Source organism: Echeneis naucrates, chromosome 7, assembly GCF_900963305.1.
Source record: "Echeneis naucrates chromosome 7, fEcheNa1.1, whole genome shotgun sequence".
NCBI lineage: Eukaryota > Metazoa > Chordata > Actinopteri > Carangiformes > Echeneidae > Echeneis > Echeneis naucrates.
In genome coordinates, this window is record NC_042517.1 from 14,584,528 (window position 1) to 14,605,656 (window position 21,129).

The window sequence follows — 21,129 nt, forward strand, 5'->3', positions numbered from 1 at the left end:
TAAAATCTTGCCCAGAAAATTAATTTTGTCAGCCCAACCATTTGGCGGTGTCAATTGGACAGTGTTATTATATTTGCTCCTTTATATTGTGTGTTAAAAAATGTCTTTCTAAATTTCAGTTGCTTTTGGATCTGTGTAAGATCAGGTTTTGTGCTTTTTCTCCTCAATAAAGTCTAGACATCCACTATTCTGTCCCAGTGTAAACTGTGTTCTGCAAGTCTTTCAATAAAAATAAAAAATTAAAATCGGACTGATTTGTTTCATTCGTTTTCACATATGAGTTCTGAAAGGAGAGTCTAACGTCACGTAATGCCTACAACTCCCATCTGGCTTTGCGAGAACTTCGGATTAGTCGAAATTTGGTGAGGGCGCAGGTTTGAAATAAATACCCATAGTCGTTAACAGTCAAGACACGATTAAATAATGAAGCAGCGCGCACTCCAACAAAAGTTAACCTTTCGGAGATATGGCTGAATGTAATAAAGGAGCTAAACGATGTATTTACGATACATTTTTGGAGTTGGATTTAGCTTGAACCCTCCGGACCGGGATGGTGGTTGTTCCCGTAACGTGCACATGTTGCTGCTTTGCTTTGCTTTCAACTGAAATAGAGTGAGGGGAAACGGTTCGGGAACAGCCGGGCAGGCAGCCGTCCAGCGGAAAAAACTCACTGAGCCCGCCACCCTGACACACTTTTCAGTTTGCAGTCAACGGCACTGTTGAATTGTCACGTTGTTTGTTAGGTTTCTTGCTTAAACACAAGCCGATTTTTTAATACTACAGATCAGGCCGAGTAATATCGGATGTGGTAAGTTCTGCACACTTGTGTAAGCTCTCGTCTTGGTAGTGTTAGCTCCAGCTAGTTGGCTAACGTTAGCTAGTTAGCTAACAGCGACACAAGAAGGAAAAAGTGGTTGGGTGGCTAGATGGCTAGAAAGCTAGCCACACACAAGCTAACAACTACGCAGTCGTTTGGTCTGCGCTCTGGGAGTCGTTAACGTTACTTACCGTCGCCTAACTGATCCTTTTCATGTCTCCGTCTCGGCTAACTGTAGCTAGCAAGCCACTGTCACGTAACCGTTTATGTAGCATTTGCAGCCTTTTATGTGCAAGTCAGTTCTGTCTAAATATTAAGTGATAATTGATCTTAACTGTAGCTGGAAAGCTAGTTGGCGAGAAACAGTAGATGGACGCTTTGCTGAAAAGTAAAGACTACCTACTTTGCCTCACGCAACCTCGAGCCTGCTGGCTTTATTTCATCTCGATTATCTAAATTTTGGGGGTTGACGTTACGATATCACGACAATCGATGTTATCACAGTAACGTATTGTTGGTTTGTGCCCCTACATCGTCCCAACTACTGCATCTTGTTAATGTGACATCGGTGATATTCGTACGTTTCAGTCCCGGTTGACTGTGGAAATTGTGTTTTAATTGTTTTGCTGAAGACGTGAATTGGGATCCCCCCACGACATGTGTACCCGGGAATATGCGGCCCACTCTTTTGCTGGGCCTTTGTCATTTGCCAGGCACCCCCTCCCCCAATACTCCTCCTCTACAGGGAACGCTAACCCCTAACCTCAATGTGAGTGAGGGCCCAGACGGTCAGCATCACTAAAACCAGCAAATACTCCACCTGATGTTGTACCTGCCCCCGTTATCGTTGCAACATGTCCTGCTCGACTAGTGTTGTTTTGATGAATGCAGAAATACGATATTATCTTGAAACAACACCACACCAGGTGGCTTTCAGTATGAAAAACAGTTGAGCCCGAACTTATTTTATTTGCCCTTTCGTTGTTGCACGTATAATTTTGTTGCTTTGTACGTATAGTCCACTTACACAAGGAAACGACGTCTCACGCTGAGACAAAGATGCTGTTATTGAATTTCATTCAGCTCGGGCCTTTACTTTGAAAAGATGACCATCAGCTCACTGTTTGGACCTTCCGATTCTCGCTCGTATTCAAGCATGCTCGGCGTGCGTTTGCAGGATATTTGTGAGATGTTTCTTGTGTGGATTTGTGGGGGTCCAACAGTTCATTGTACAGTAATGTACATGGCATGCATCTCCTGGTAGCAGGGGCGGGATGTGTGCTCTTCGGGCTTCAGCGGGCTAACCAATGAGCGGAGCGCCTGGCGGAGCAGCGTGCTCTCGGCCGCCCTTTCCTGTTGAATATTTCAGCCCCTGCGTCACGGTTCCTCCACCCCTTTCTCCCTATCTGCCATTTTGGTTTTGTTCCCGTCTGCAGTCGCAAAGCCAGCAACGCAATTACATAGGAGACACTCAGTTCAACGACATAGTGACTCGACAATATAGCACCAGACTGCCCTAATTCCCGCATCGCGTTTCTTCTTCGTTGTGCAAATAATCGAATTTATTAGTCATCGGTTTTATTGACATCTAGACGCTGACGGAGAGGAGCGGGTTCGCATTGGGAAGGGACCGAGAAGCATTATTGGTAAGGAAAGAGAAATCAATGGGGGCACGAGTGTAATGGCTAGTTTTTCATTCGCGGGATGCTTCTGTGGAGCTATAAGCCTAAATGTAGTTTGTGTTTTTTTTATTGACGGCTGAAAGTTGAACCCGTATCAATACACGAGTTATGCTAGCCAGCTGTCAAACATAACCAGTTGCTCGTATTTCCTAGTCGGTTGCACATAGCTCCTGCAGCTAGCTTGTAAAGTTGTGTTCCGCACTCGGGGTAATTCAGGCCTAAGGCCGAGCGGCTAAAGCTCCGGTCGACAGCGGTGTTTTCTTGCCTTTAACTTATTAATGTTCCCACTCTGTCCACCTGCCAAATCACTCAAACGATGAGTCGTAGGCTTCATACTCGGCCTCCTCTTTGTGTTGACTGACATTTGGTGCACCTTATTTATTTAAATTTTTTAACGCAGGAAATGTTAAAAACTGGTGCCCGCTAACGTTATGTATGAGGTTCAGCAAAGGAACTAGCAACAACAGTACCAACCTGGGGCGGGGGGGTCGGTCGGTGAGTGCTTTGCTGTATCATGCCGGATGCCTTCATTTTCGCTTTTGACGAACAGCGACCATTTAGAGTAGCTGGTCGATTTCGGTTTTAGTCAGAAGTTATTGTTGAAGGAGGTGCCCCAGCTCCTTAAATCATGTAAGATTATAGGAAGGCGTATGAATGGCCAGGTTTGTGCTGCCGGGTAAGTTCGCTGCATTGGATGCGGAAATTGTGGCCGATCAGGAACGCCGCGCTGTTGGGGATGTTCTCCAGATACTGCGGCCCATTTTAGTCAGTGAAGTACCGGGATTTGTCCGGAAATCGCGCTAACCCCACAACATTGAGATGCTATTATTTTCAAAGATTGCCATCTACAAACGCGTCCTGTATATCTTCCGACGGTACAACACTATCCTTGTCCTCACCTGCCAGTGACTGTGTTTTGCCTAAGCTACCGCAGTGAACTTTTAATGATTCAGCTGTTTTTCCGAAACAATGTTAGCGCTCTTTAGAAACCGGAATAATAAACAATACAAGTACATAAACAAGTCAGCGTTGTCTGTGAGCGTGGAAAAGACTCAATGTTTTTATTCACGTCTCTTCCCAGGCTCAGTTCGTTTTCCAACAGATTGGATTGGCTTGTAGCCAGCCCAGCTGCTCTCTAGACTAGAAATCCTCTCTTCAACATGAAGGAGATTAGGCAGCCTTTAGCTAGGACACTCATCTTAATGGAGCCGTAGCAATCAATTATCTGTTTCTTATGCGTTTGAATCTATTATCTTTTGAAACTCTCCATAAAATGTGGACTACCTTTCCTGCTTGATGTATAATGTGTTTAATCTGTAGTATTTAAAATTCATGAATCTTTGTAAATGACAGTATTGATCAATGAGTTTTGAGTGATTACATCACTCAGGTGGTTATTCTAATGTTGGTTAATCACAGATGTCCAGCTCGCCGCTGTCCAAGAAGCGTCGCTTGTCAGGATCAGAGACGAAGACGGGATCCCACTGCTCCTCCTCTAACTCTGTCAGAACTGATCTGTCCCACACACCTGCCAACGTAAGTGCTATTGCGCACACTGCATGCTTTTGGGTGGAACACAAACTTAATGTAATTGGACCTCTTACTCTCTTCTTAGGGCATGGCTAAGAATGGCAATGATGCTGAGATCGATGAAGGCCTGTACTCCAGACAGCTGTAAGTCTTGTTTCTGTACAAGTGTCTTGTGAATAACAGAAAGTTCTGCTTTAATTTCAGTGCTATTCGTTGTGTGTGTGCTGATGATATTTTGTCTTCCTTAGCTACGTATTGGGCCATGACGCTATGAAGCGCTTGCAGAACTCCAATGTCCTAATCTCTGGTATGAAAGGTCTTGGAGTGGAGATTGCCAAGAACGTCATTTTGGGAGGAGTTAGAAGTGTCACTGTTCATGATCAAGGAGTTGCAGAATGGAGAGATCTTTCCTCTCAAGTAAGAAGCCTAATGGCTATTCCCAATTTGCATTAGTACAGAAATTGACTTATTTTTAATAAATTTTTTTTGGGGGGGGGGCAAGTTAACTATGTATTTTGATTCATTAGGTGCCTTGGAGCCTTATTTTCCAAAGTGCAGTGTAGCCCTATTGGTTATGTGCCATTGCTTGTGTGTGTTGCCATCCAAAAAGAGTACTACCTCCACCCCTACCCTCGTTAGCCAGGGACTGACCCAGATTTATCAGTGGGTGGCCCTTCATAATCATTGTAGATCTCAAGCCTGGTTTAGAACATCATTATGTTCCAGAGATTGTTTTAGGCTGTCAGCCTGAGACCCTGATTTTTTTTTTCTATTTAAGGTCAGACTAATACATGTATGAATAGATGGCTCAGGTGCTCATTCAGGATTCTTAGCACAGACTTACCTTTTTGGGACCCTACAGAACTGTGTGATTGTTATTAGAGGCGTGTGCCAGCTGTGTGTAATCATCCAATCTGAGTTTGACCATATGTTCTCAAACATTTATTTCAGCCACTGGTGGCTGATTGTTGATCCTTTCTCCTTTAAGCTGAATTTAGTATGCTATGTATAATTTATGTTGCTTATCATGTCAACCATGCCTGCATGGGAATTCAAACTTAATCAACCACTGGATCTACGACATCATTCTACACTTGGCAAATTTTAAATCTCATCTTTTCTACCGGATTAGGTCTTTTTTCAACTCTTAGTGAGATTAATCTCAGTGACATATTCACCTTTGCTGTAGCAGTGTCACATTTGTGCACAGAAATTGTTTGCACAGTGCAGCAGAATTGTGGAGAACCCTATTCCAACACTTTCTGATTGCTTATGAATTTCAGTTGAACTGATTATTTATTACAGTGAATCTTTTTGTGCATAACAGTAAAAGGACAAACAAAAGGCTGCCATTGTCTCTTTTTACTGTAATTTTTAGTGCCCATTCAATATTATAAGCAGTTATTGTGTTACTGTATTCTGTCATTGCTTCTGAAACATCTTATGCATTGTACTGTCAGTTTTATATCCGCGAAGAGGATCTGGGGAAGAACAGGGCAGAAGTGAGCCAGCCCCGTTTGGCTGAACTTAATAACTATGTTCCTGTGACTGCCTACACCGGAGCACTTACTGAAGACTACCTGACGAAGTTCCAGGTAAAATTTTAGGTAGATGGACTGCATTCCTTTAATATTAGTGTTTTTGAAAAAAAAAGCTGATTTTTAAAATAATCTCTTTGTGCAAACTAGGTGGTAGTTCTGACTAACTCAACTCTGGATGAGCAGCTGCATGTCGGGGAGTTCTGCCACAGCAGAGGAATCAAGCTGATTGTCGCAGATACACGTGGTCTATTTGGGTAAGGTTCTCACCTGTTTTATGGTTCTCATTGAACACACAATGGTGACTGTCTAACATGTTCATTTTGCATTCTGTAGCCAGCTTTTCTGTGACTTTGAAGAGATGATGGTGTACGACACCAATGGAGAGCAGCCACTCAGTGCAATGATTTCCATGATCACCAAGGTTGGTCCTTACGTCTTAGGAGTTTCTTTTTCAAAGCAGTTGCTCCTCTATAAGGATAAAGTTAATTATTTGTATGTGTTTCTGCAGGACAATCCGGGGGTGGTGACATGCCTGGATGAGGCTCGTCATGGCCTTGAGAGTGGTGACTATGTCACTTTCACAGAGGTCCAGGGTATGACAGAGCTCAATGGCTGCCAGCCAGTGGAAATCAAAGTTTTGGGTAAGACCTCTTTCCATTCAAGATATGGTTTGTGCACATCAGATTATCACTTTGAAAAACTGAGATGAGATTTTCTCTTTTCAGGTCCATACACTTTCAGCATCTGTGACACAGCTGGCTTCACAGATTATGTAAGAGGAGGAATAGTCTCCCAGGTCAAGATGGCCAAGAAAATTACTTTTGTAAGTGACAAGTGTTGCCATTTTCAAGTTACTACATTTGCTAAAATACAATTTTCTACTCATGACAATCAATTGCAGTCTAAATATCTTTTCCCATTATTACCAATGGTCAAAAATTATGAATAATTACAATACTTGAATGCTCCTATCATCTGCTGTGCCTGTGACCAGTGGAAAATCACATGTTGAATTCAACTCACTCCTCACTATTTCATGTCTGTTCTGTGCAGAAATCCCTCTCTTCTTCCATGGCTGAGCCAGAATTTCAGATGACAGACTTTGCCAAGCTTGAGCGACCAGGACAGCTGCATGTGGGCTTCCAGGCTATTCATGCCTTCCAAAAGAAACACAATCACCTTCCAGCACCTTGGAACCAGGTAAATAACATGACAGTAGAAATATTGTGCTACCCGAATTTATATATATGTTGTGGCTAAAACCCAACTGTTTGTGTTCTGGTAATACCCATTTGTCTCTTTTCAGTGTTTATAGTCTTAATATTTGGCATTGGTAATTAACCTAATTTTAATTGCAACTACCCTTAATGGGAAGTCTTACTCATCAAGTACAGAAATAAATTATGTAGAATTAAGCATGAAATATTATTCAGCATACGTTTATTCAACAGACAGATACATTTTATAGTTTATTAGGTGAGGTTATGTTTGTGATATGTTTAACATGCTGGATATGTATATTACAGGCTGATGCTGATGAACTGTTGACCCTGGCCAAGGAGGTGAACTCAGCCCAGACAGGTTCTGCCAAAGTAGAGCAGTTGGATGAAGCTCTTATCAAAAAGATGGCATATGTCTCTGCTGGTGATTTGGCTCCAGTCAATGCCTTTATTGGTGGTCTTGCTGCACAGGAAGTGATGAAGGTCAGTGACACCAATGCAAATTGAAATCAATAGCTGAGTCCAGACATAATCTGTAGTTATTGGCTATTGTGTTTAAATGCATCTTTTGGCCAGCTGTAATTTACGAGTCTTTCTGTAGTTATACTGCTATTTGTCACAACACATAATTGGAGTTTTACACAATAATTGGCTTGAATGGAATAAAAAATTTTCTGACTCACAAATGTTCCTTGACATTTTTACCTGATCTGATCCTTAGGCATGCACAGGAAAGTTTATGCCAATAATGCAATGGCTGTATTTTGATGCCCTGGAGTGCCTGTCCGAAGACGAAGGAGAGATGCTCACAGAGGAAGAGTGTGCCCCTGTAGGTGTTCATGGTGAATCATGATCAGTTACTGAAGATGGATGCACATGAAGCTGACAAATGACCGTGTTAAAACAAACGTTCTGCCTCTATCCTTTTTTCCCTCCAGAGGAACAGTCGGTATGATGGGCAGATTGCAGTGTTTGGCACCAAGCTGCAGGATATGCTTGCCAAGCAGCGCTACTTCCTGGTGAGTTGGCCAATGGAAAATTGGCATCCTGTTGCTAAGGGAATCAGGTGATATATTACATTTCTATTTTAAACAAATCTCATGGGGGGAAAAGAAAAATCTCAACTTCCATCTAAGTGATCCTGTAACAATTTCCAGTGTGGCAAACCTGGCAGACTGAATCCTTGTGCTGCAACCTTTCACTATTGTCCAAAGATGCACATCACTCACCTAGAGTGTCATTTTATATGAATTCGATTATAGTTAATAATTTTAAAAGATTTGTCCCTGGTGGGTGCATTTGAGCAATGTCTGAGGTAGTTTGGAAAGTCTAGAGACACAGACCAACAGATGTTGGTTTTGGACTTGATGAAGAATTATCACTATCATTGCTTCTTTAAAAAAAAAAAAAAAAAGAACAAAAATTAATTTTTCCCAATATTGCTTAGTTTTACACTGTTTCCCGTAGCTAAATACTCTGGGCTTCTATATGTTCATGTGATCTGCTCACTTTTCTGTCATTGGGGAAACCTTGCAATCTATATGTTACTCAGTAGTGTAAATGGGAGGGTGTTTGTCACATGGTGTTTTAACATTGATCACAACATGAATAGCTTTATTGACCGAATGACCTGTAATCATTTCAGGTGGGAGCTGGTGCCATTGGCTGTGAGCTGTTGAAAAACTTTGCCATGATTGGACTGGCTAGCGGGGAGGGCGAGGTCATTGTGACAGACATGGACACCATAGAGAAGTCCAACCTCAACAGACAGTTCCTTTTCAGGCCTTCAGATGTTACGGTCAGTATCATTGTCTGCTCAATTCTCTGGAATAGGGAAAACACATTGAGCACATATTGATTCAATTTGATATTTCCAAACAGTTCTATATATGGGTTCCCTGCACATTGCAGCTGTTCCTGAGTGCACTTAATGTTACTGCTGTTGATGGATGATGGCATACGCCATTAGATGGAGGCAAATGGATGCCAGGAGCTATAATGGCTAATTCCTGATATGTTATAGTATCGGAACACTATTATTGTTAGATGGCATTGTTTGCCTTAATTCATTCAATCCATCAAGGCATCTTGGTAACAGAGGTGGCTGGAGGAACCCACAACCCGCACTATCATTATGATGAGAACAATTGTTGAATTATGTCAGTAATGGAATTTAGTTATCAACAGGTGTAACAGTTTTTACCACTTTTTTTTTTTTTACATGTTTGCATTTGACTGGAAATGGTCATTATTAATATAAATTGTATATGTGTAATAACAGAAAATGAAGAGTGACACAGCAGCAGCAGCGGTTAAGCAGATGAACCCCTCCATCAGGATCACAGGACACCAGAACAGAGTGGGTCCTGACACAGAGAGGATCTATGACGACGACTTCTTTGAAAGCCTTGACGGAGTGGCTAATGCACTGGACAATGTTGATGCACGTAAGTGACACAAATCTGCATTTAAAATCTTTGTAACTGTGGGTATATTTTTGCAAGGAAACCTTATTTTGTATTTCACTGATTTAATATTGTATGTTTTTGTTTCTATAGCATGTATTTATGTTGTATTCCCTATGTGTTTTTCTCTATGTGCAGGTATGTACATGGATCGGAGGTGTGTGTACTATCGCAAACCCTTACTGGAGTCTGGTACTCTGGGTACCAAAGGCAATGTCCAGGTCGTGATTCCCTTCCTCACAGAGTCATACAGCTCCAGCCAAGACCCACCTGAGAAATCCATCCCCATCTGTACTCTGAAGAACTTCCCAAATGCCATTGAACACACACTGCAGGTCAGAAGATATACACATTTCAAGTGATAAAGGCAGAGGAAGGCGTGATTCGTACTACAATGTTTTCAAAGTCTAGATCATTTTTACGTTAACCCTGCTGTCATGCAGCGCTCCCAAGAATTTTGCTATAGCCCATGTTTAGGCACAGTTACTACGAACGGGTCTTCACAGCTTTTGGTAAGAATGTATTTAAGTATTAGGTGTATCATAATCTTGATTGTAAATCGGCTATTGATAAGCGCATTTCAATTTCAACCATGAAATTAAAGGTAGAATAAAGGATGTAGCCATGTCCAGGCAGCTGATGATAGAAGACATTAACATTCTTCCTGCTGAAATCACCTGGGTGAAATATTTTGCTTTCCCTTGAGTTATGTCAGCATTCGCATTCGACGAGTCAACAAAAAACTATACTTTGTAAGCTTTATTACATGTATATAAGATCCTCCACATGCAACACAACATGGCAGAGCATCTTTACAGGCACCATAAAGAGGTAGATTTAACCATGAAAGGAACAGTGTAACAGTTAACTCTTGATTTAAGCATTTAATCAGTGTACTGGAACCATGCTTCGCTAAATTTTTTAGCTTAACAATGAAACAAGTTATATTTAACATTCTATTGTTCATAAATTATTTAAAGTTGACAACCAGGCCTTGGTGTGGTAAGCTGCTAACTAATGGAGATGATATCACTCTGAACATGACATTTTTACAAAATAATTGAAAAACTAAATGAATTATCATGGCAAAAAAATTAGTGATACTAGATGGGTTCAAAATATATCTGTATTAAAATGAAATAAAGAGATTGGGATTCAAATGATGACCTTAAAATCGAAAATTAAATCAAATTTAGGAATTAAATCCTGACACCCATATTATTCATGAAAGTCAGTGCTCATGTCTCCCACTCGAATACAATCAAACTATATGATTAAATTGTGCCTCTTTCTCCCATAAGACTTAAGACTAATTTGTTCAGACTAAAATGGTTTTCCATTTTACAAAAACATTGTTCCTCTGGCGTGGTGAGTTGAGTGTATTGATGATCTGTGAACAATATCATCTTCTGTTCAGTGGGCCCGTGATGAATTTGAGGGATTATTCAAACAGCCACCAGAGAACGCTATGCAGTACCTCACGTAAGTAGCTTTGTCATCTTGAAGTGACCATTTGGCATCTCTGTAGTTAAATGAAATGACTGCACATAAGTTTGGGCAGCTCAGACTAAGACACTAGAAAAAAGAAACATTAGAAACATTAATCCCATGTTGAAAACAATTTCTCACCCTGAGGGGTGGGCAACAGATGAACAGTTCTGCATGTAGTGGTCGCCAGCTTAAAAGGTTTATGACTTTTGTTCTTGCAGAGATCCTAAGTTCATGGAGCGTACTCTAAAGCTTCCTGGAGCTCAGCCTGTGGAGGTGCTGGATGCTGTTTTCAAAAGTCTTGTCACAGATTGCCCCCACAGCTGGGCTGACTGTGTAGCATGGGCACGCAACCATTGGCAGTGCCAGTACAACAACAATATCCGCCAGCTACTGCATAACTTCCCTCCCGATCAGGTATACATTGAGCACACTGCATGGTGAATATTAGTCTACTTAAAATGGCTTGCTATCTCCCCCATATGCTCTGGAAAAATTGTCTTGTATCCCCTTCGGTGTATTTTTTGCACTTTTGAAATTTAGTTTGCATGTAACAATTTGGAGACCATGCCCCTCATCTCCTGTCATTTCTCGGCTTTCGTATAAATAAGTCAAGTAAGCTCTACCACCAGTTGAGGGGTTGGCGTGCAAGACATGTTATCGCAGTGTCCTGGGTTCAACTTTGATCAGGGTACCAAAGCTGAATATTATTCGACTCTCTCCCCCTGCTTCCTGTTGGCTTCTGTCATTTTTTGTCTGAATAAATGCATTAAAATCCCCCAAAATAATGTAACTATCTCCCATAGGAGAAATGAAGTGTCCAATGAGCCCCACCTTTAAGATTTTGCATGTTGAGGTCTTCAAGGCATTCATTCATCTCCTACCGCCTATCCCTTTCTGGGTTGCGCGGGGATGCTGGAGCTAATTCCAGCTCCACACAGAGACAATGCTGCCTGGCTTTAAGGCATTAATTTATCACTTTTCTTTCAGCTCACCAGCTCTGGTGCCCCTTTCTGGTCTGGTCCAAAGAGGTGTCCTCACCCCCTAGAATTCAGCACTAGTAATGCAAGTGTCCATTCATTATTATGCAATATGCACCTACTTCAAGTATCATCTGTTCTTCACTTCATTGTCTTAAGGTAATAACAGAGCTGCTTTTGTGTTTTAGGATCTGCATATGGATTATATAGTGGCAGCAGCCAACCTGTTTGCTCAGACATATGGCCTGCAAGGCAGCACTGATCGTGCAGGTGTGGTCAAGATTTTGCAGGAAGTGAAGGTGCCACCCTTTACCCCTCGGTCAGGGGTTAAAATCCATGTCTCTGATCAGGAGCTGCAGAATAGTAATTCCTCTGTTGGTAAGGGACAAATCTCTGCATGGCAACAAGCAGCAGTTTTCGTAACTCATATTTTTAGCCAAAGACTTGTTCATGTAAATTATTCATTGTTGATGGTTGCTTCCACATTTGTAGATGCATTTAGAAAAACAAAATTAACCACAGATAGATCTTTTATGTAGATGACTCAAGACTGGAGGAGCTGAAGGCCCAACTGCCTTCCCCTGAATCTTCCCAGTTCAAACTCACCTCCATTGACTTTGAGAAGGTACACCTTCTATCCTTTGCCGCATATTTTTAAGCTTTGCTGTAATCACCCCAACGTTGCTAACTGTCAATTGTGTGACTGTATTAACAGGATGATGACACCAACTTCCACATGGATTTCATTGTGGCAGCATCCAACCTGAGAGCAGAGAACTATGACATTCCCCCTACAGACAGACACAAGGTGGGCCATATTTTGTGCATTATTTTTGACGTGAAATTCTCTGGATAAAAAGCAAGCCCTTGATCCTTAATAGTATCTGCTATAGCTCTTATCAACTAAGGTGGCAAGTAATCATTGAAGCAAAGCTCTTGTTTTTTTTTTTTTGTTTTGTTTTGTTTTTTTTTTTTACAATGTAACGTGCTGTAATAACTCTTGAAATAATTAAACAAGTTTGTTTTTTTTTTTTTTCCCCCTCTTTCCCCTCTTGTTCACTCATCTTCTAATCCAGAGCAAACTGATAGCTGGCAAGATCATTCCTGCAATTGCCACAACCACGGCTGCAGTGGTTGGCCTGGTGTGCCTGGAGCTTATCAAGATTGTCCAAAGTCACAAGAAGCTGGAGTCATACAAAAATGGCTTCATGAACTTGGCTCTGCCATTCTTTGCCTTCTCTGAACCCATTGCCGCTCCCAAACACAAGGTAGGAGCCATTTACTTGTTTCAAGCTGTAAAGAAATAAAATGCTTATTTTCCTTTTTATTTTATTTTTTTTATTCTCAACAAGTTGCCAAGTACCCTGTAAGTGGCTCCCATATGTATGTACGAGATGTCTTTGTGCTCCGATGATGATCCAGCCATGCTAATACTGATGCACCAGGCAGATGCAGTTTGTCTGCCTGGGTGCAAGTGAGTTTAACTCACCTTCTCACGCTGATGAGATCAGTGTGTGCTGAGGAGAAACAGTGCATTTTAAGTTATATTTTGGCTTGATGACGTCCATCCTGCTTTTTACCATTTAGAAAAGCACAACAATCAGCAACTTTTTGTAAAGCATTGGGGTTTTGTGTGCTTTCTATTAAATTTGATTTTCCTAATCCTTGCTCTCCATTATTTTTGCAGTACTATGAAATTGATTGGACGTTGTGGGATCGTTTTGAGGTCACAGGTTTGCAGTCCAATGGGGAGGAGATGACACTCAGACAGTTTTTGGACTACTTTAAAGTATGTTGTCCTTGACTCATCTCTTCTGTTCAGCACCATGTGGTTTTGGCAAACATTTAACCACATACTTTTATTCTCCTGTTGGTCATTAGAATGAGCATAAGTTGGAGATCACCATGCTTTCTCAGGGAGTGTCCATGCTCTATTCCTTCTTCATGCCTGCTGCCAAACTCAAAGAGAGACTTGATCTGCCGTAAGTAGTCTGCTTTCTTGAGGCACATACAGCAGGAGTGGGTGTTTTTTTTTTTTTTTTTTTTTTTGTCTTTCTTTTCTATTGGATAATTGAATTTTCTGTGCTCTGCAGGATGACGGAAATTGTGACTAAAGTGTCCAAAAAGAAGCTGGGCAAGCATGTCAAAGCCCTGGTGTTTGAGCTCTGCTGTAATGACCTGTCAGACGAAGACGTGGAAGTGCCCTATGTCAGATACACCATTCGCTGAGCTCCACATTGAAATCACCCACAAAGGAGGGGTGGGTGTTGCAGGGGGAGACAGGGTTTGGGTGGTCTAAGTGAGGAGTAGAGTCGAGGTGGGGAATGGGGGTAAGTGATGTTGATCCAGGTCAGCTCTACTGGATTAATCAGTTTTTTTTAGGCCTGTGGTTTGTGTAAACCTGTGCCTGAGTGTACATAGCCCCAGTAAGCTGACTTAAGGAATCCTGTATGTGTGTTAGGGATCCAGTGGGTGCTCAGCTGTGGGAACAGGGGTGTCATTGGAGGAAGGGAGCATGTATAATGGACCCTCTCATGTTTCTGTAGAGCAGAATCTCTCTGCTCACTTTTGTTCTCAGCCTTAGTGATCCTATTGGCACTCCATGTCCCAACTTGTGTCCCATCACGAAAGGGTGGATTTTAATTTTTAATCCAGTCAACTGTCTCCCCTCGTCTTTACTTGCTCTCTTCCCTCTTCTGTCCCCTGTCTCATAGACCTGGTCCTGCTTTGCTGTTTTTTGTTTTATATTTTATTTCAAAGATGCACCTCATTAAGTAAAAGAAATTCTGCTAAAAATCCCCGGAGTAGTGACACATATACTGAGAATCCATTTTGTCAAACCACATATCACTGCCCTTAATTCTGCCCGAGACCCTGAAATTTGTAACTGTAGAAGCACCTGAACAGTTAAACCCAGAGTCGGCAGCCTCTCCTGACTGGAAAATAATCTCACACTGGCAGAATAGGAACCCTTGCTGGTTTGAAGCACCCCTACACCAATCTCATCCAGCACTCTGACTCTGGAGGGGCTCTTGCACATGACATCATTTTTAGCTCTGTTTCCTTTATATTTCATGTGGTTTGTTATTTACAACTTTATTTTATTTTTTGGGTGGGTGGGTGGGTTGGTGGATAAGGGAGTGAATGTTTTTGGCAAACACCTTGTAGATCATAAACTGTCTTCTTTCTACTTTAACTCCAAAAAACATTACAGTGTAAGAGCAAGGCAATGAAATGTATCTTGAAATGCAAGCACTTAGTGTGATAGTGAATAAACATGTAAAATCATTTCTGAATGTCTGTGGTTACTTCACTTTTTGTTGAGCTGTGTTGGTGGCACTGCATGTATGTATCTAATTGAATCTGTATGTGGTTTGGGTCTCCAGTCAAACAGAATTAATTGTTTTTCCTGTGTGATCTGTTTGAAGCTCTCAAGAAGTTTCATAATATTTCATATCCGGGAAACAACCTGAATCAGCTTAACATCTACCAGTGAGGTTGGTCGGTGTTAGGTGGAATCTTTAGTTATAGTTATCTGCCCTATCGTTTAAATGCCCCCTCAGTTAATTCAGGTTATTCAACAGGACATGTCATCTGCAGTTAGGAATCTTTCACTTCCTCTTATCTATCAGCATTTTAACAATCAGGATCAGTTTTCTGTTCAGCAATAGTGTTTACAAATGAAGCTCCATTATCCAGTTGACAGCTTTGAGTGAGGCTAAGTGGATCAGGTTGACGCTGAGTTTTGAGCCCTCCTCTCTGTGAAGAGCGGATACATGAATATGTGCAACACTAAAGGATGTGGTCGGGTCTGAGATGAGGAAGAAGTGCACGGAACTCTGACAAACTCGGCACAAACAACTGTCTTTCAACTAGAAAAGACCAAAGGACCCCTGAGAATTTTTATTATTTAAGTGTTTCTCATTTTTGAGACTCGTGGTTTTTTGAAGATGTGTTGAAGGTGAAGAAAAGATGGAAGTGGAGGAGAGCGGAGACAAAAGGACTTCCTGGTATGATACAATTCACAATAACTTTCCACATTAAGGTGCCGTATATTTATGAGCTGGCTAGAACAATATGTACAACATAATATACCTAACTGCCGAAGGTATTATGATTTGATAGTAATGTCCAGCACATTGGAAATTAATGGAAGAAAATGCTAGCACTAATGAATTTTTGGAATTTAATCCTAATTGTATAACTGTCGCAAGAAATCTGACAAATTATTCTTTTTGACACACACTGCTATGCTCCCATTTAACTACTTTATTTTTTTTTTTACCTTCATCTCAACTATACAGAAAATTGCCCGTTTATAATTTTGTTCTATTTAGGTCAGCAGCACCAGGAGAGTCAAACTCCATTCCCTGTGACCATATTGGGGTATGGCACACCATCTACACTGCTGTGTTTTATCTCTGTTTAATCTTAACATGAAATGAATCTGGCCATGATCCTTACAATGAAGGAACTCACTGTCATGTAACATTTCTGTTTTCAGAAGAAGAGAAAACAAGATGCTGCCCCTGAACCAGTTATCAGAATCACAGAGGTGAGTATGACATTGAACTGCGTTGCAGTGCCTCTTCTTCATCTTCTCTGTTGCTAGCGGAAGTTAGTCAACCTTACCTTTGTGACCACAATGCTGAGCACAGATCTCAGCAACAAGGGAGATGAGAACATTACGTTAAGCTGTGCAGCCGTAGACTCACTGAATCCTGAATCCTTTAAACCTTATCGGTCACACTAATTCAGACAATTGCTTCATTGTTTCATGCACAGGTTACCTTTTTTTTTATTTAATCCATTACACGTTTATTGCACTGAACATTCAGCTGATGTGGTTAGTGTGGAGAAAAAAAAAAAAAAAAAACAGTCAGACATCTTGTATTTTACTACAGAGGCAGAGTTTCAACCTTCTTCCTCTTTGAAATAGTTGCACAGGAAATGAGAGTTCTGCACCCTATAGTATCTCACCCGACTCGACTTTTCTCTCTTTCCATTTTCCTGAACTCCCTCATGTCTTGCTCAAGCTCACTTCTTACTCCTTCTTTTGATCTTTGTCTGTTTAAACAGGATGAGGTGGAAGATGAGGAAGGTGAAATTATGTCTGAAAGCTTGAAGGAGTCAGAGGTGAGGTGTTTCTCTTTTACAGGTTCCAGATGCTCTTTTTTTTTTTTCCTTCTTATCTTGTATGCATAGGCAGCAATCTGTGGGACACACATCTACATTTATTTTAAACACATTTCACAGTGAATTTTATCATTTAACTTAGGAGCCCAGCAACAAAAGGGTCAAACCAGTGTCAAAGTCCAACAGCCTAACAGGGGTCATAACCCCAGCGAAGACTCCTGCTCTGAAGCGCATCGGACTGTCCATTTCGGTAACAACGGTCAAATAAAAATTGCCATTTTTCGACAAAATGATCACCTTGATCACCGCCGTGCTCTCTTCACAGCGGTCCATCAGTTTTCGCACAGATGCTCGGCCTTTGCCCCCAGCTCCCCTGCGCTCTCGCCCAAAGGCCTCGTCATTCCCACGCCGGCGTAACAGCCAGTGCTGGAGTGACACTGTAGAGAGTCATGACCTCACTGCAAAGGAAATCAAACGTCAAGAGGTACGACACGCAGCAGGCTACGTTTAGGCCATTTGCAGGAATATTTCCTTTGTGCATTCTCTGTGCACTTTTTAAAAAGTAGTTTTTTGGGTTTTTTTTTTTTGAGGGTAAGTGGGTCAAACTGTGGGGCTGTGGTTGAAGTGTGGGTATGGTGAGTAAAGTCTACTTTCTGTGAAGCAGTTCTACATGTGGATTATGAAAGAGGATGTGAGCTGGCACTGGAGGCTAAACTTCCTTTATTTAACAATCAGCTGTGAAAGCTGATGCAGTCCATCTGTGTATTTTACTTCTTATGCAAGCATGCGTTTGCATCCACACGATGGTGTCTGCAAATGGTTCCACATGTCTGGTTGAAAACTTTGAACGGTTTTGTTTCTTCCTGTAGGTCATCTATGAGCTAACTCAGGGAGAGAGGCAACTTATCGAGGACCTCAGTCTGCTGAAGAAGGTACGTGCCCACTGAAAGCCTAGCACCAACTTCTCATGCTTTAATGATTTGCATATTTATTTCACTTGAGCCTGGAATCCTGTGTGTGCTGCCAGGTGTACTATGAGCCCATGCTGAAGTTGGACATCATGACGGAGAGTGAACTTGGGCAGATCTTTGGAACTCTGGACTCCCTCATCCCTCTCCACGAGGGTAAACCTCTCCGCTTCTTGCACTCCTGTTATCTTGATCTCCACTCATGCATCATCACACCTACTCACTTCCTGCTCATGTACATGGCAAGTTGAGCCATGCAATAATTAAACTCAGTGAACTACAACTGTCCCTCACTGTAATTAATTTTATTTTGGTTCCTGTCTGTCCAAATAGATTATACTGAGTAATGGTGACAGTTATATTTTTAAAAGCATTAAAAAAGACTTAGACTAAAATTGTAGTATATTTATCAATATTTAGGGGGACTTAAAAAAAAAGACCTTCAGGTAATGGATGAAAGGTGAAACACAATTTACTGCACTGAAGAGTTGTTCAAATATTCTTTTTGTGAGTTTTCATATAATTTATTAATAATAATAAAAATAATACGTAATAGTTAATGCTGTGTTATTACAAGAACATTGTTTAGCTGAGTAAAGAGCAAAGTAAAGTGTGATGTTTTTGAGCTTTGTCAACACTTATTTATATAGTTATTAAAAATAAATAAGAATTCAGCAGGTTAAGTGTTATGTTTCCTATCAGATCTGCTGAGTCGTCTGGAGCGGCTGAGGGGATCAGAGAAGACAGTCGGGGAGGTGGGGCCGACTCTGATGAACTGGGTGAGTGTATCCATGGACACCACAGAGAGAGAAGAGAAAATGTTCCGATCCTCCGTCGCTCTCTCCAGTCTGTGTAGTTCCTCTCAAACTCTAAGTAACAAAGTTCAGTTTGTGCACATCTCTGCTTTTATCAGACTTCAGATTTCTTTCATTGGTTCCCTCTGCCTCACCATCCTCTCTCCTCTCTGCAGTTCCCTTGTCTGGAGGCCTATGTCACTTACTGTTGTAACCAAGTGGGGGCGAAAGCACTGCTGGACCAGAAGAAACACGAGAAGAGAGTGGAGCACTTCCTACGCCTTTGTCAAGAGTCTTCGTTCAGCAGGAAACTGGACCTGTGGAACTTCCTGGATCTCCCTCGAAGCCGCTTGGTCAAATACCCCTTGTTGCTGAAGGAGATACAGAAGTGCACCCCTCCAGAGCACCCTGACGAGGACGCATTGCCTGATGCAGTGAGTTCGATTCCTACGTATTTACATAAATATGCATTTACATCTTAATATGAGTCCATATATAATCAAGCTATCGAGGATGATGAGAATATCAACCTTCTGACGCTGTGTTGTGTTTGGGAGATGTAAGGGGATGAAATGGACATTTAAGATTTTAATTTAGTAACCACTTTAATCAACAATATTTTATTTAGGATATATAGAAAATGTGTGCCAAGTCAACTGCTGAACACTGAAGTAAATTCTGTATATGTTTCCTTTATTAGTATATCTGCAGTTCTTTTTTCTGAAATCTACCTAGCTGTCCAGGATATGGGATGAGAATCTTCTTTTAGCTTCACTTTAGTTACTGTTACCAAATGACTTGAGTATTTACAGGATGAGAGATCTATTTCTGCTTCTTCCTGTTGACATCTCAAGCTTACATTTGAACCTGGATGTTAGCAATTTCAAAATGCCATATGATATAATTTACCCTGAATGTATTGTGGGAGTTGTATTGTACTTGAGCCCAGTCCAGGTCACTGTGTCTCACCTGGTCCTTGCTGGTGCTGTGTCTTGCTCAGCTGGAGCTGATCCAGAGCATTGTAGCAGAGGTAAACAAGAAGACTGGGGAGGCTGAGTGCCAGTTCTACAGGCGGGGTCTGACCTACCTCGAAGAGAGTCAGAGACTACCTGAGATCCAGCAGTCTCGCTTCCTGTACTGCCATGGAGAGCTCAAGAACAACAAAGGCCAGGTAGCAGCCCTTCCGCTGATTTACCTGACCTTTTCTTTGAGTTGTTTGATACGTTTATATCTTAAATGAAAGATACATTCACGTGAAATTGCTGAAAATCAAATTTCGAAAGAATGCCCTCATTCTGGTCCCGTAAAATATTTTAATGATTCTGGCTTTTCTAATGTGTTTGTTCATATAGTAGTAAATATTATTTTCCATGAAGCCATCTCTCTCAGACTCACATAATGGGTGTCTGTCTCCTCTGTCAGCGGCTGCATGTATTCCTGTTTGAGCTGGCTTTGGTGCTGACAAGACCGGGGGAGGACAGAGATGGAGGTCATGTGTTCAATGTGTACAGGCAGCCTCTGCCCGTCGCCTTGATAAATCTGGAGGAGATCCCAGATGGAGAGGCTGGTGGAGGCGGCACCTTCAGGGGAGCCTTCACTGGAGGAAATGACAAAGGTAACACATACATGCTATGTAATAGTAAATATGTTGTAGTCATTGCTAAATGACTTGTATAATCTTAATTACTGTCAAAGTGTCATACATTTTTAGAGTACAACACCAAAGGAGCAGTAAGCCATCAAAACTTAGAAGTTGTGACTTGCATATAGTGATCATTGTTCTTTAATAGATAAATGAAACTGTTACTTGATGGCAAAAATTGTTCACGACTGGGGTTCTTGTGAACATGAAACCTTCCTTCCTTGTATTTCTCTCATTTCCTCCTCTGCCCCCCACCAGTGAAGAACTGTTTCCGTGTGAGCAGCAGAGGGCGCTCGAAAGCTCACTCTTACAGCCTGCAAGCCAATGACTCCTTCAGCAAGCAGCAGTGGATCACCTGCCTGCGCCAGGCCATCGTTCAGTCCCGAGACCAGACAGCTCAAACCAGCCGATCTCAGTTCTCCCTCCATCCTGATCCTGCCCTGTATCACATAGCTGAGCTCAGCCTCAGCTCGGACACTGAAATGCCAGACCATACCAGCCGCTGAGTGGCACACTTCTCCATCAGGACACCAGTGCAGCCTCTGGACATGTGTGCATTTGAGACATTTGAGAAAATAAAAGGGACTGTGTGTGAAAGATGACTTGGCTTAGGCACACAAAATTTCCTATCTGGCAAATTTTATCGTCTTCATCTGTCTGATGGATTGTGTGATTGTGGTCATGCGTACTGTACAGCTTTGGAACAGCGATACCGAATGTGAACTTATGATGCAAAATGTTTTCTTTTTTGTTGTTTATTTGTTTTGTTTTGTTTTTTAATAAACTGACACTGAAACTTTTATAGAGAGATTCGTGGAAAGGTACACAAAGAAATGTCTAAGTATAGCCAAGAAGATCTACAGAGA

At 41.6% G+C, this 21,129-nt stretch overlaps 2 protein-coding genes and 1 non-coding gene across 5 annotated transcripts; all 3 read left to right on the top strand.

Moving 5' to 3' along the window:
* The first annotated feature begins 594 nt into the window (after positions 1-594).
* On the top strand, positions 595-15,005 carry uba1 (ubiquitin-like modifier activating enzyme 1). Of its 2 annotated transcripts, none has more exons than XM_029505706.1 (26): positions 595-808; positions 3,919-4,035; positions 4,115-4,173; positions 4,278-4,446; positions 5,490-5,624; positions 5,718-5,824; positions 5,904-5,991; positions 6,079-6,211; positions 6,296-6,393; positions 6,624-6,770; positions 7,097-7,273; positions 7,512-7,619; positions 7,729-7,809; positions 8,436-8,588; positions 9,072-9,237; positions 9,394-9,590; positions 10,673-10,737; positions 10,965-11,160; positions 11,734-11,808; positions 11,912-12,101; positions 12,263-12,348; positions 12,439-12,531; positions 12,800-12,991; positions 13,411-13,512; positions 13,605-13,705; positions 13,817-15,005. In XM_029505706.1, the coding sequence occupies exons 2-26, from the start codon at positions 3,919-3,921 to the stop codon at positions 13,950-13,952; spliced, it is 3,171 nt and encodes a 1,056-aa protein (XP_029361566.1). In that variant the 5' UTR covers positions 595-808; the 3' UTR covers positions 13,953-15,005. The 2 variants fall into 2 exon arrangements, with proteins under 2 accessions (XP_029361566.1, XP_029361565.1); XM_029505705.1 differs by lacking the exon at positions 595-808 and adding an exon at positions 2,234-2,463 and having other exon boundaries at positions 13,817-13,952.
* On the top strand, positions 13,129-13,230 carry LOC115046919 (small nucleolar RNA U6-53/MBII-28). The gene has a single exon (XR_003840990.1). It is a non-coding gene; the product is annotated as a small nucleolar RNA U6-53/MBII-28 (small nucleolar RNA).
* A 504-nt stretch (positions 15,006-15,509) lies between the features above and the next one.
* Positions 15,510-21,063, top strand: arhgef3l (Rho guanine nucleotide exchange factor (GEF) 3, like). 2 transcript variants are annotated; one of them, XM_029505717.1, is made up of 13 exons: positions 15,510-15,733; positions 16,061-16,109; positions 16,231-16,278; positions 16,803-16,859; positions 17,002-17,109; positions 17,185-17,343; positions 17,729-17,791; positions 17,887-17,983; positions 18,530-18,606; positions 18,798-19,055; positions 19,622-19,792; positions 20,044-20,236; positions 20,522-21,063. In XM_029505717.1, exons 1-13 carry the CDS (start codon positions 15,696-15,698, stop codon positions 20,767-20,769), a joined length of 1,566 nt encoding a protein of 521 aa, XP_029361577.1. In that variant the 5' UTR covers positions 15,510-15,695; the 3' UTR covers positions 20,770-21,063. The 2 variants fall into 2 exon arrangements, with proteins under 2 accessions (XP_029361577.1, XP_029361576.1); XM_029505716.1 differs by having other exon boundaries at positions 15,511-15,733; positions 16,228-16,278.
* The last annotated feature ends 66 nt before the right edge of the window (positions 21,064-21,129 follow it).

Excerpts from the sequence above, each read along its gene's own strand:
- uba1 (XM_029505706.1), top strand. The coding sequence starts at position 3,919 with ATGTCCAGCTCGCCGCTGTCCAAGAAGCGTCGCTTGTCAGGATCAGAG. Across the intron at positions 6,771-7,096 it reads TTCCAGCACCTTGGAACCAG|GCTGATGCTGATGAACTGTT; the intron begins GTAAATAACATG and ends TGTATATTACAG. Across the intron at positions 13,513-13,604 it reads AGTTTTTGGACTACTTTAAA|AATGAGCATAAGTTGGAGAT; the intron begins GTATGTTGTCCT and ends GTTGGTCATTAG.
- arhgef3l (XM_029505716.1), top strand. The coding sequence starts at position 15,696 with ATGGAAGTGGAGGAGAGCGGAGACAAAAGGACTTCCTG. Across the intron at positions 17,110-17,184 it reads GCATCGGACTGTCCATTTCG|CGGTCCATCAGTTTTCGCAC; the intron begins GTAACAACGGTC and ends CTCTCTTCACAG. Across the intron at positions 20,237-20,521 it reads CACTGGAGGAAATGACAAAG|TGAAGAACTGTTTCCGTGTG; the intron begins GTAACACATACA and ends GCCCCCCACCAG.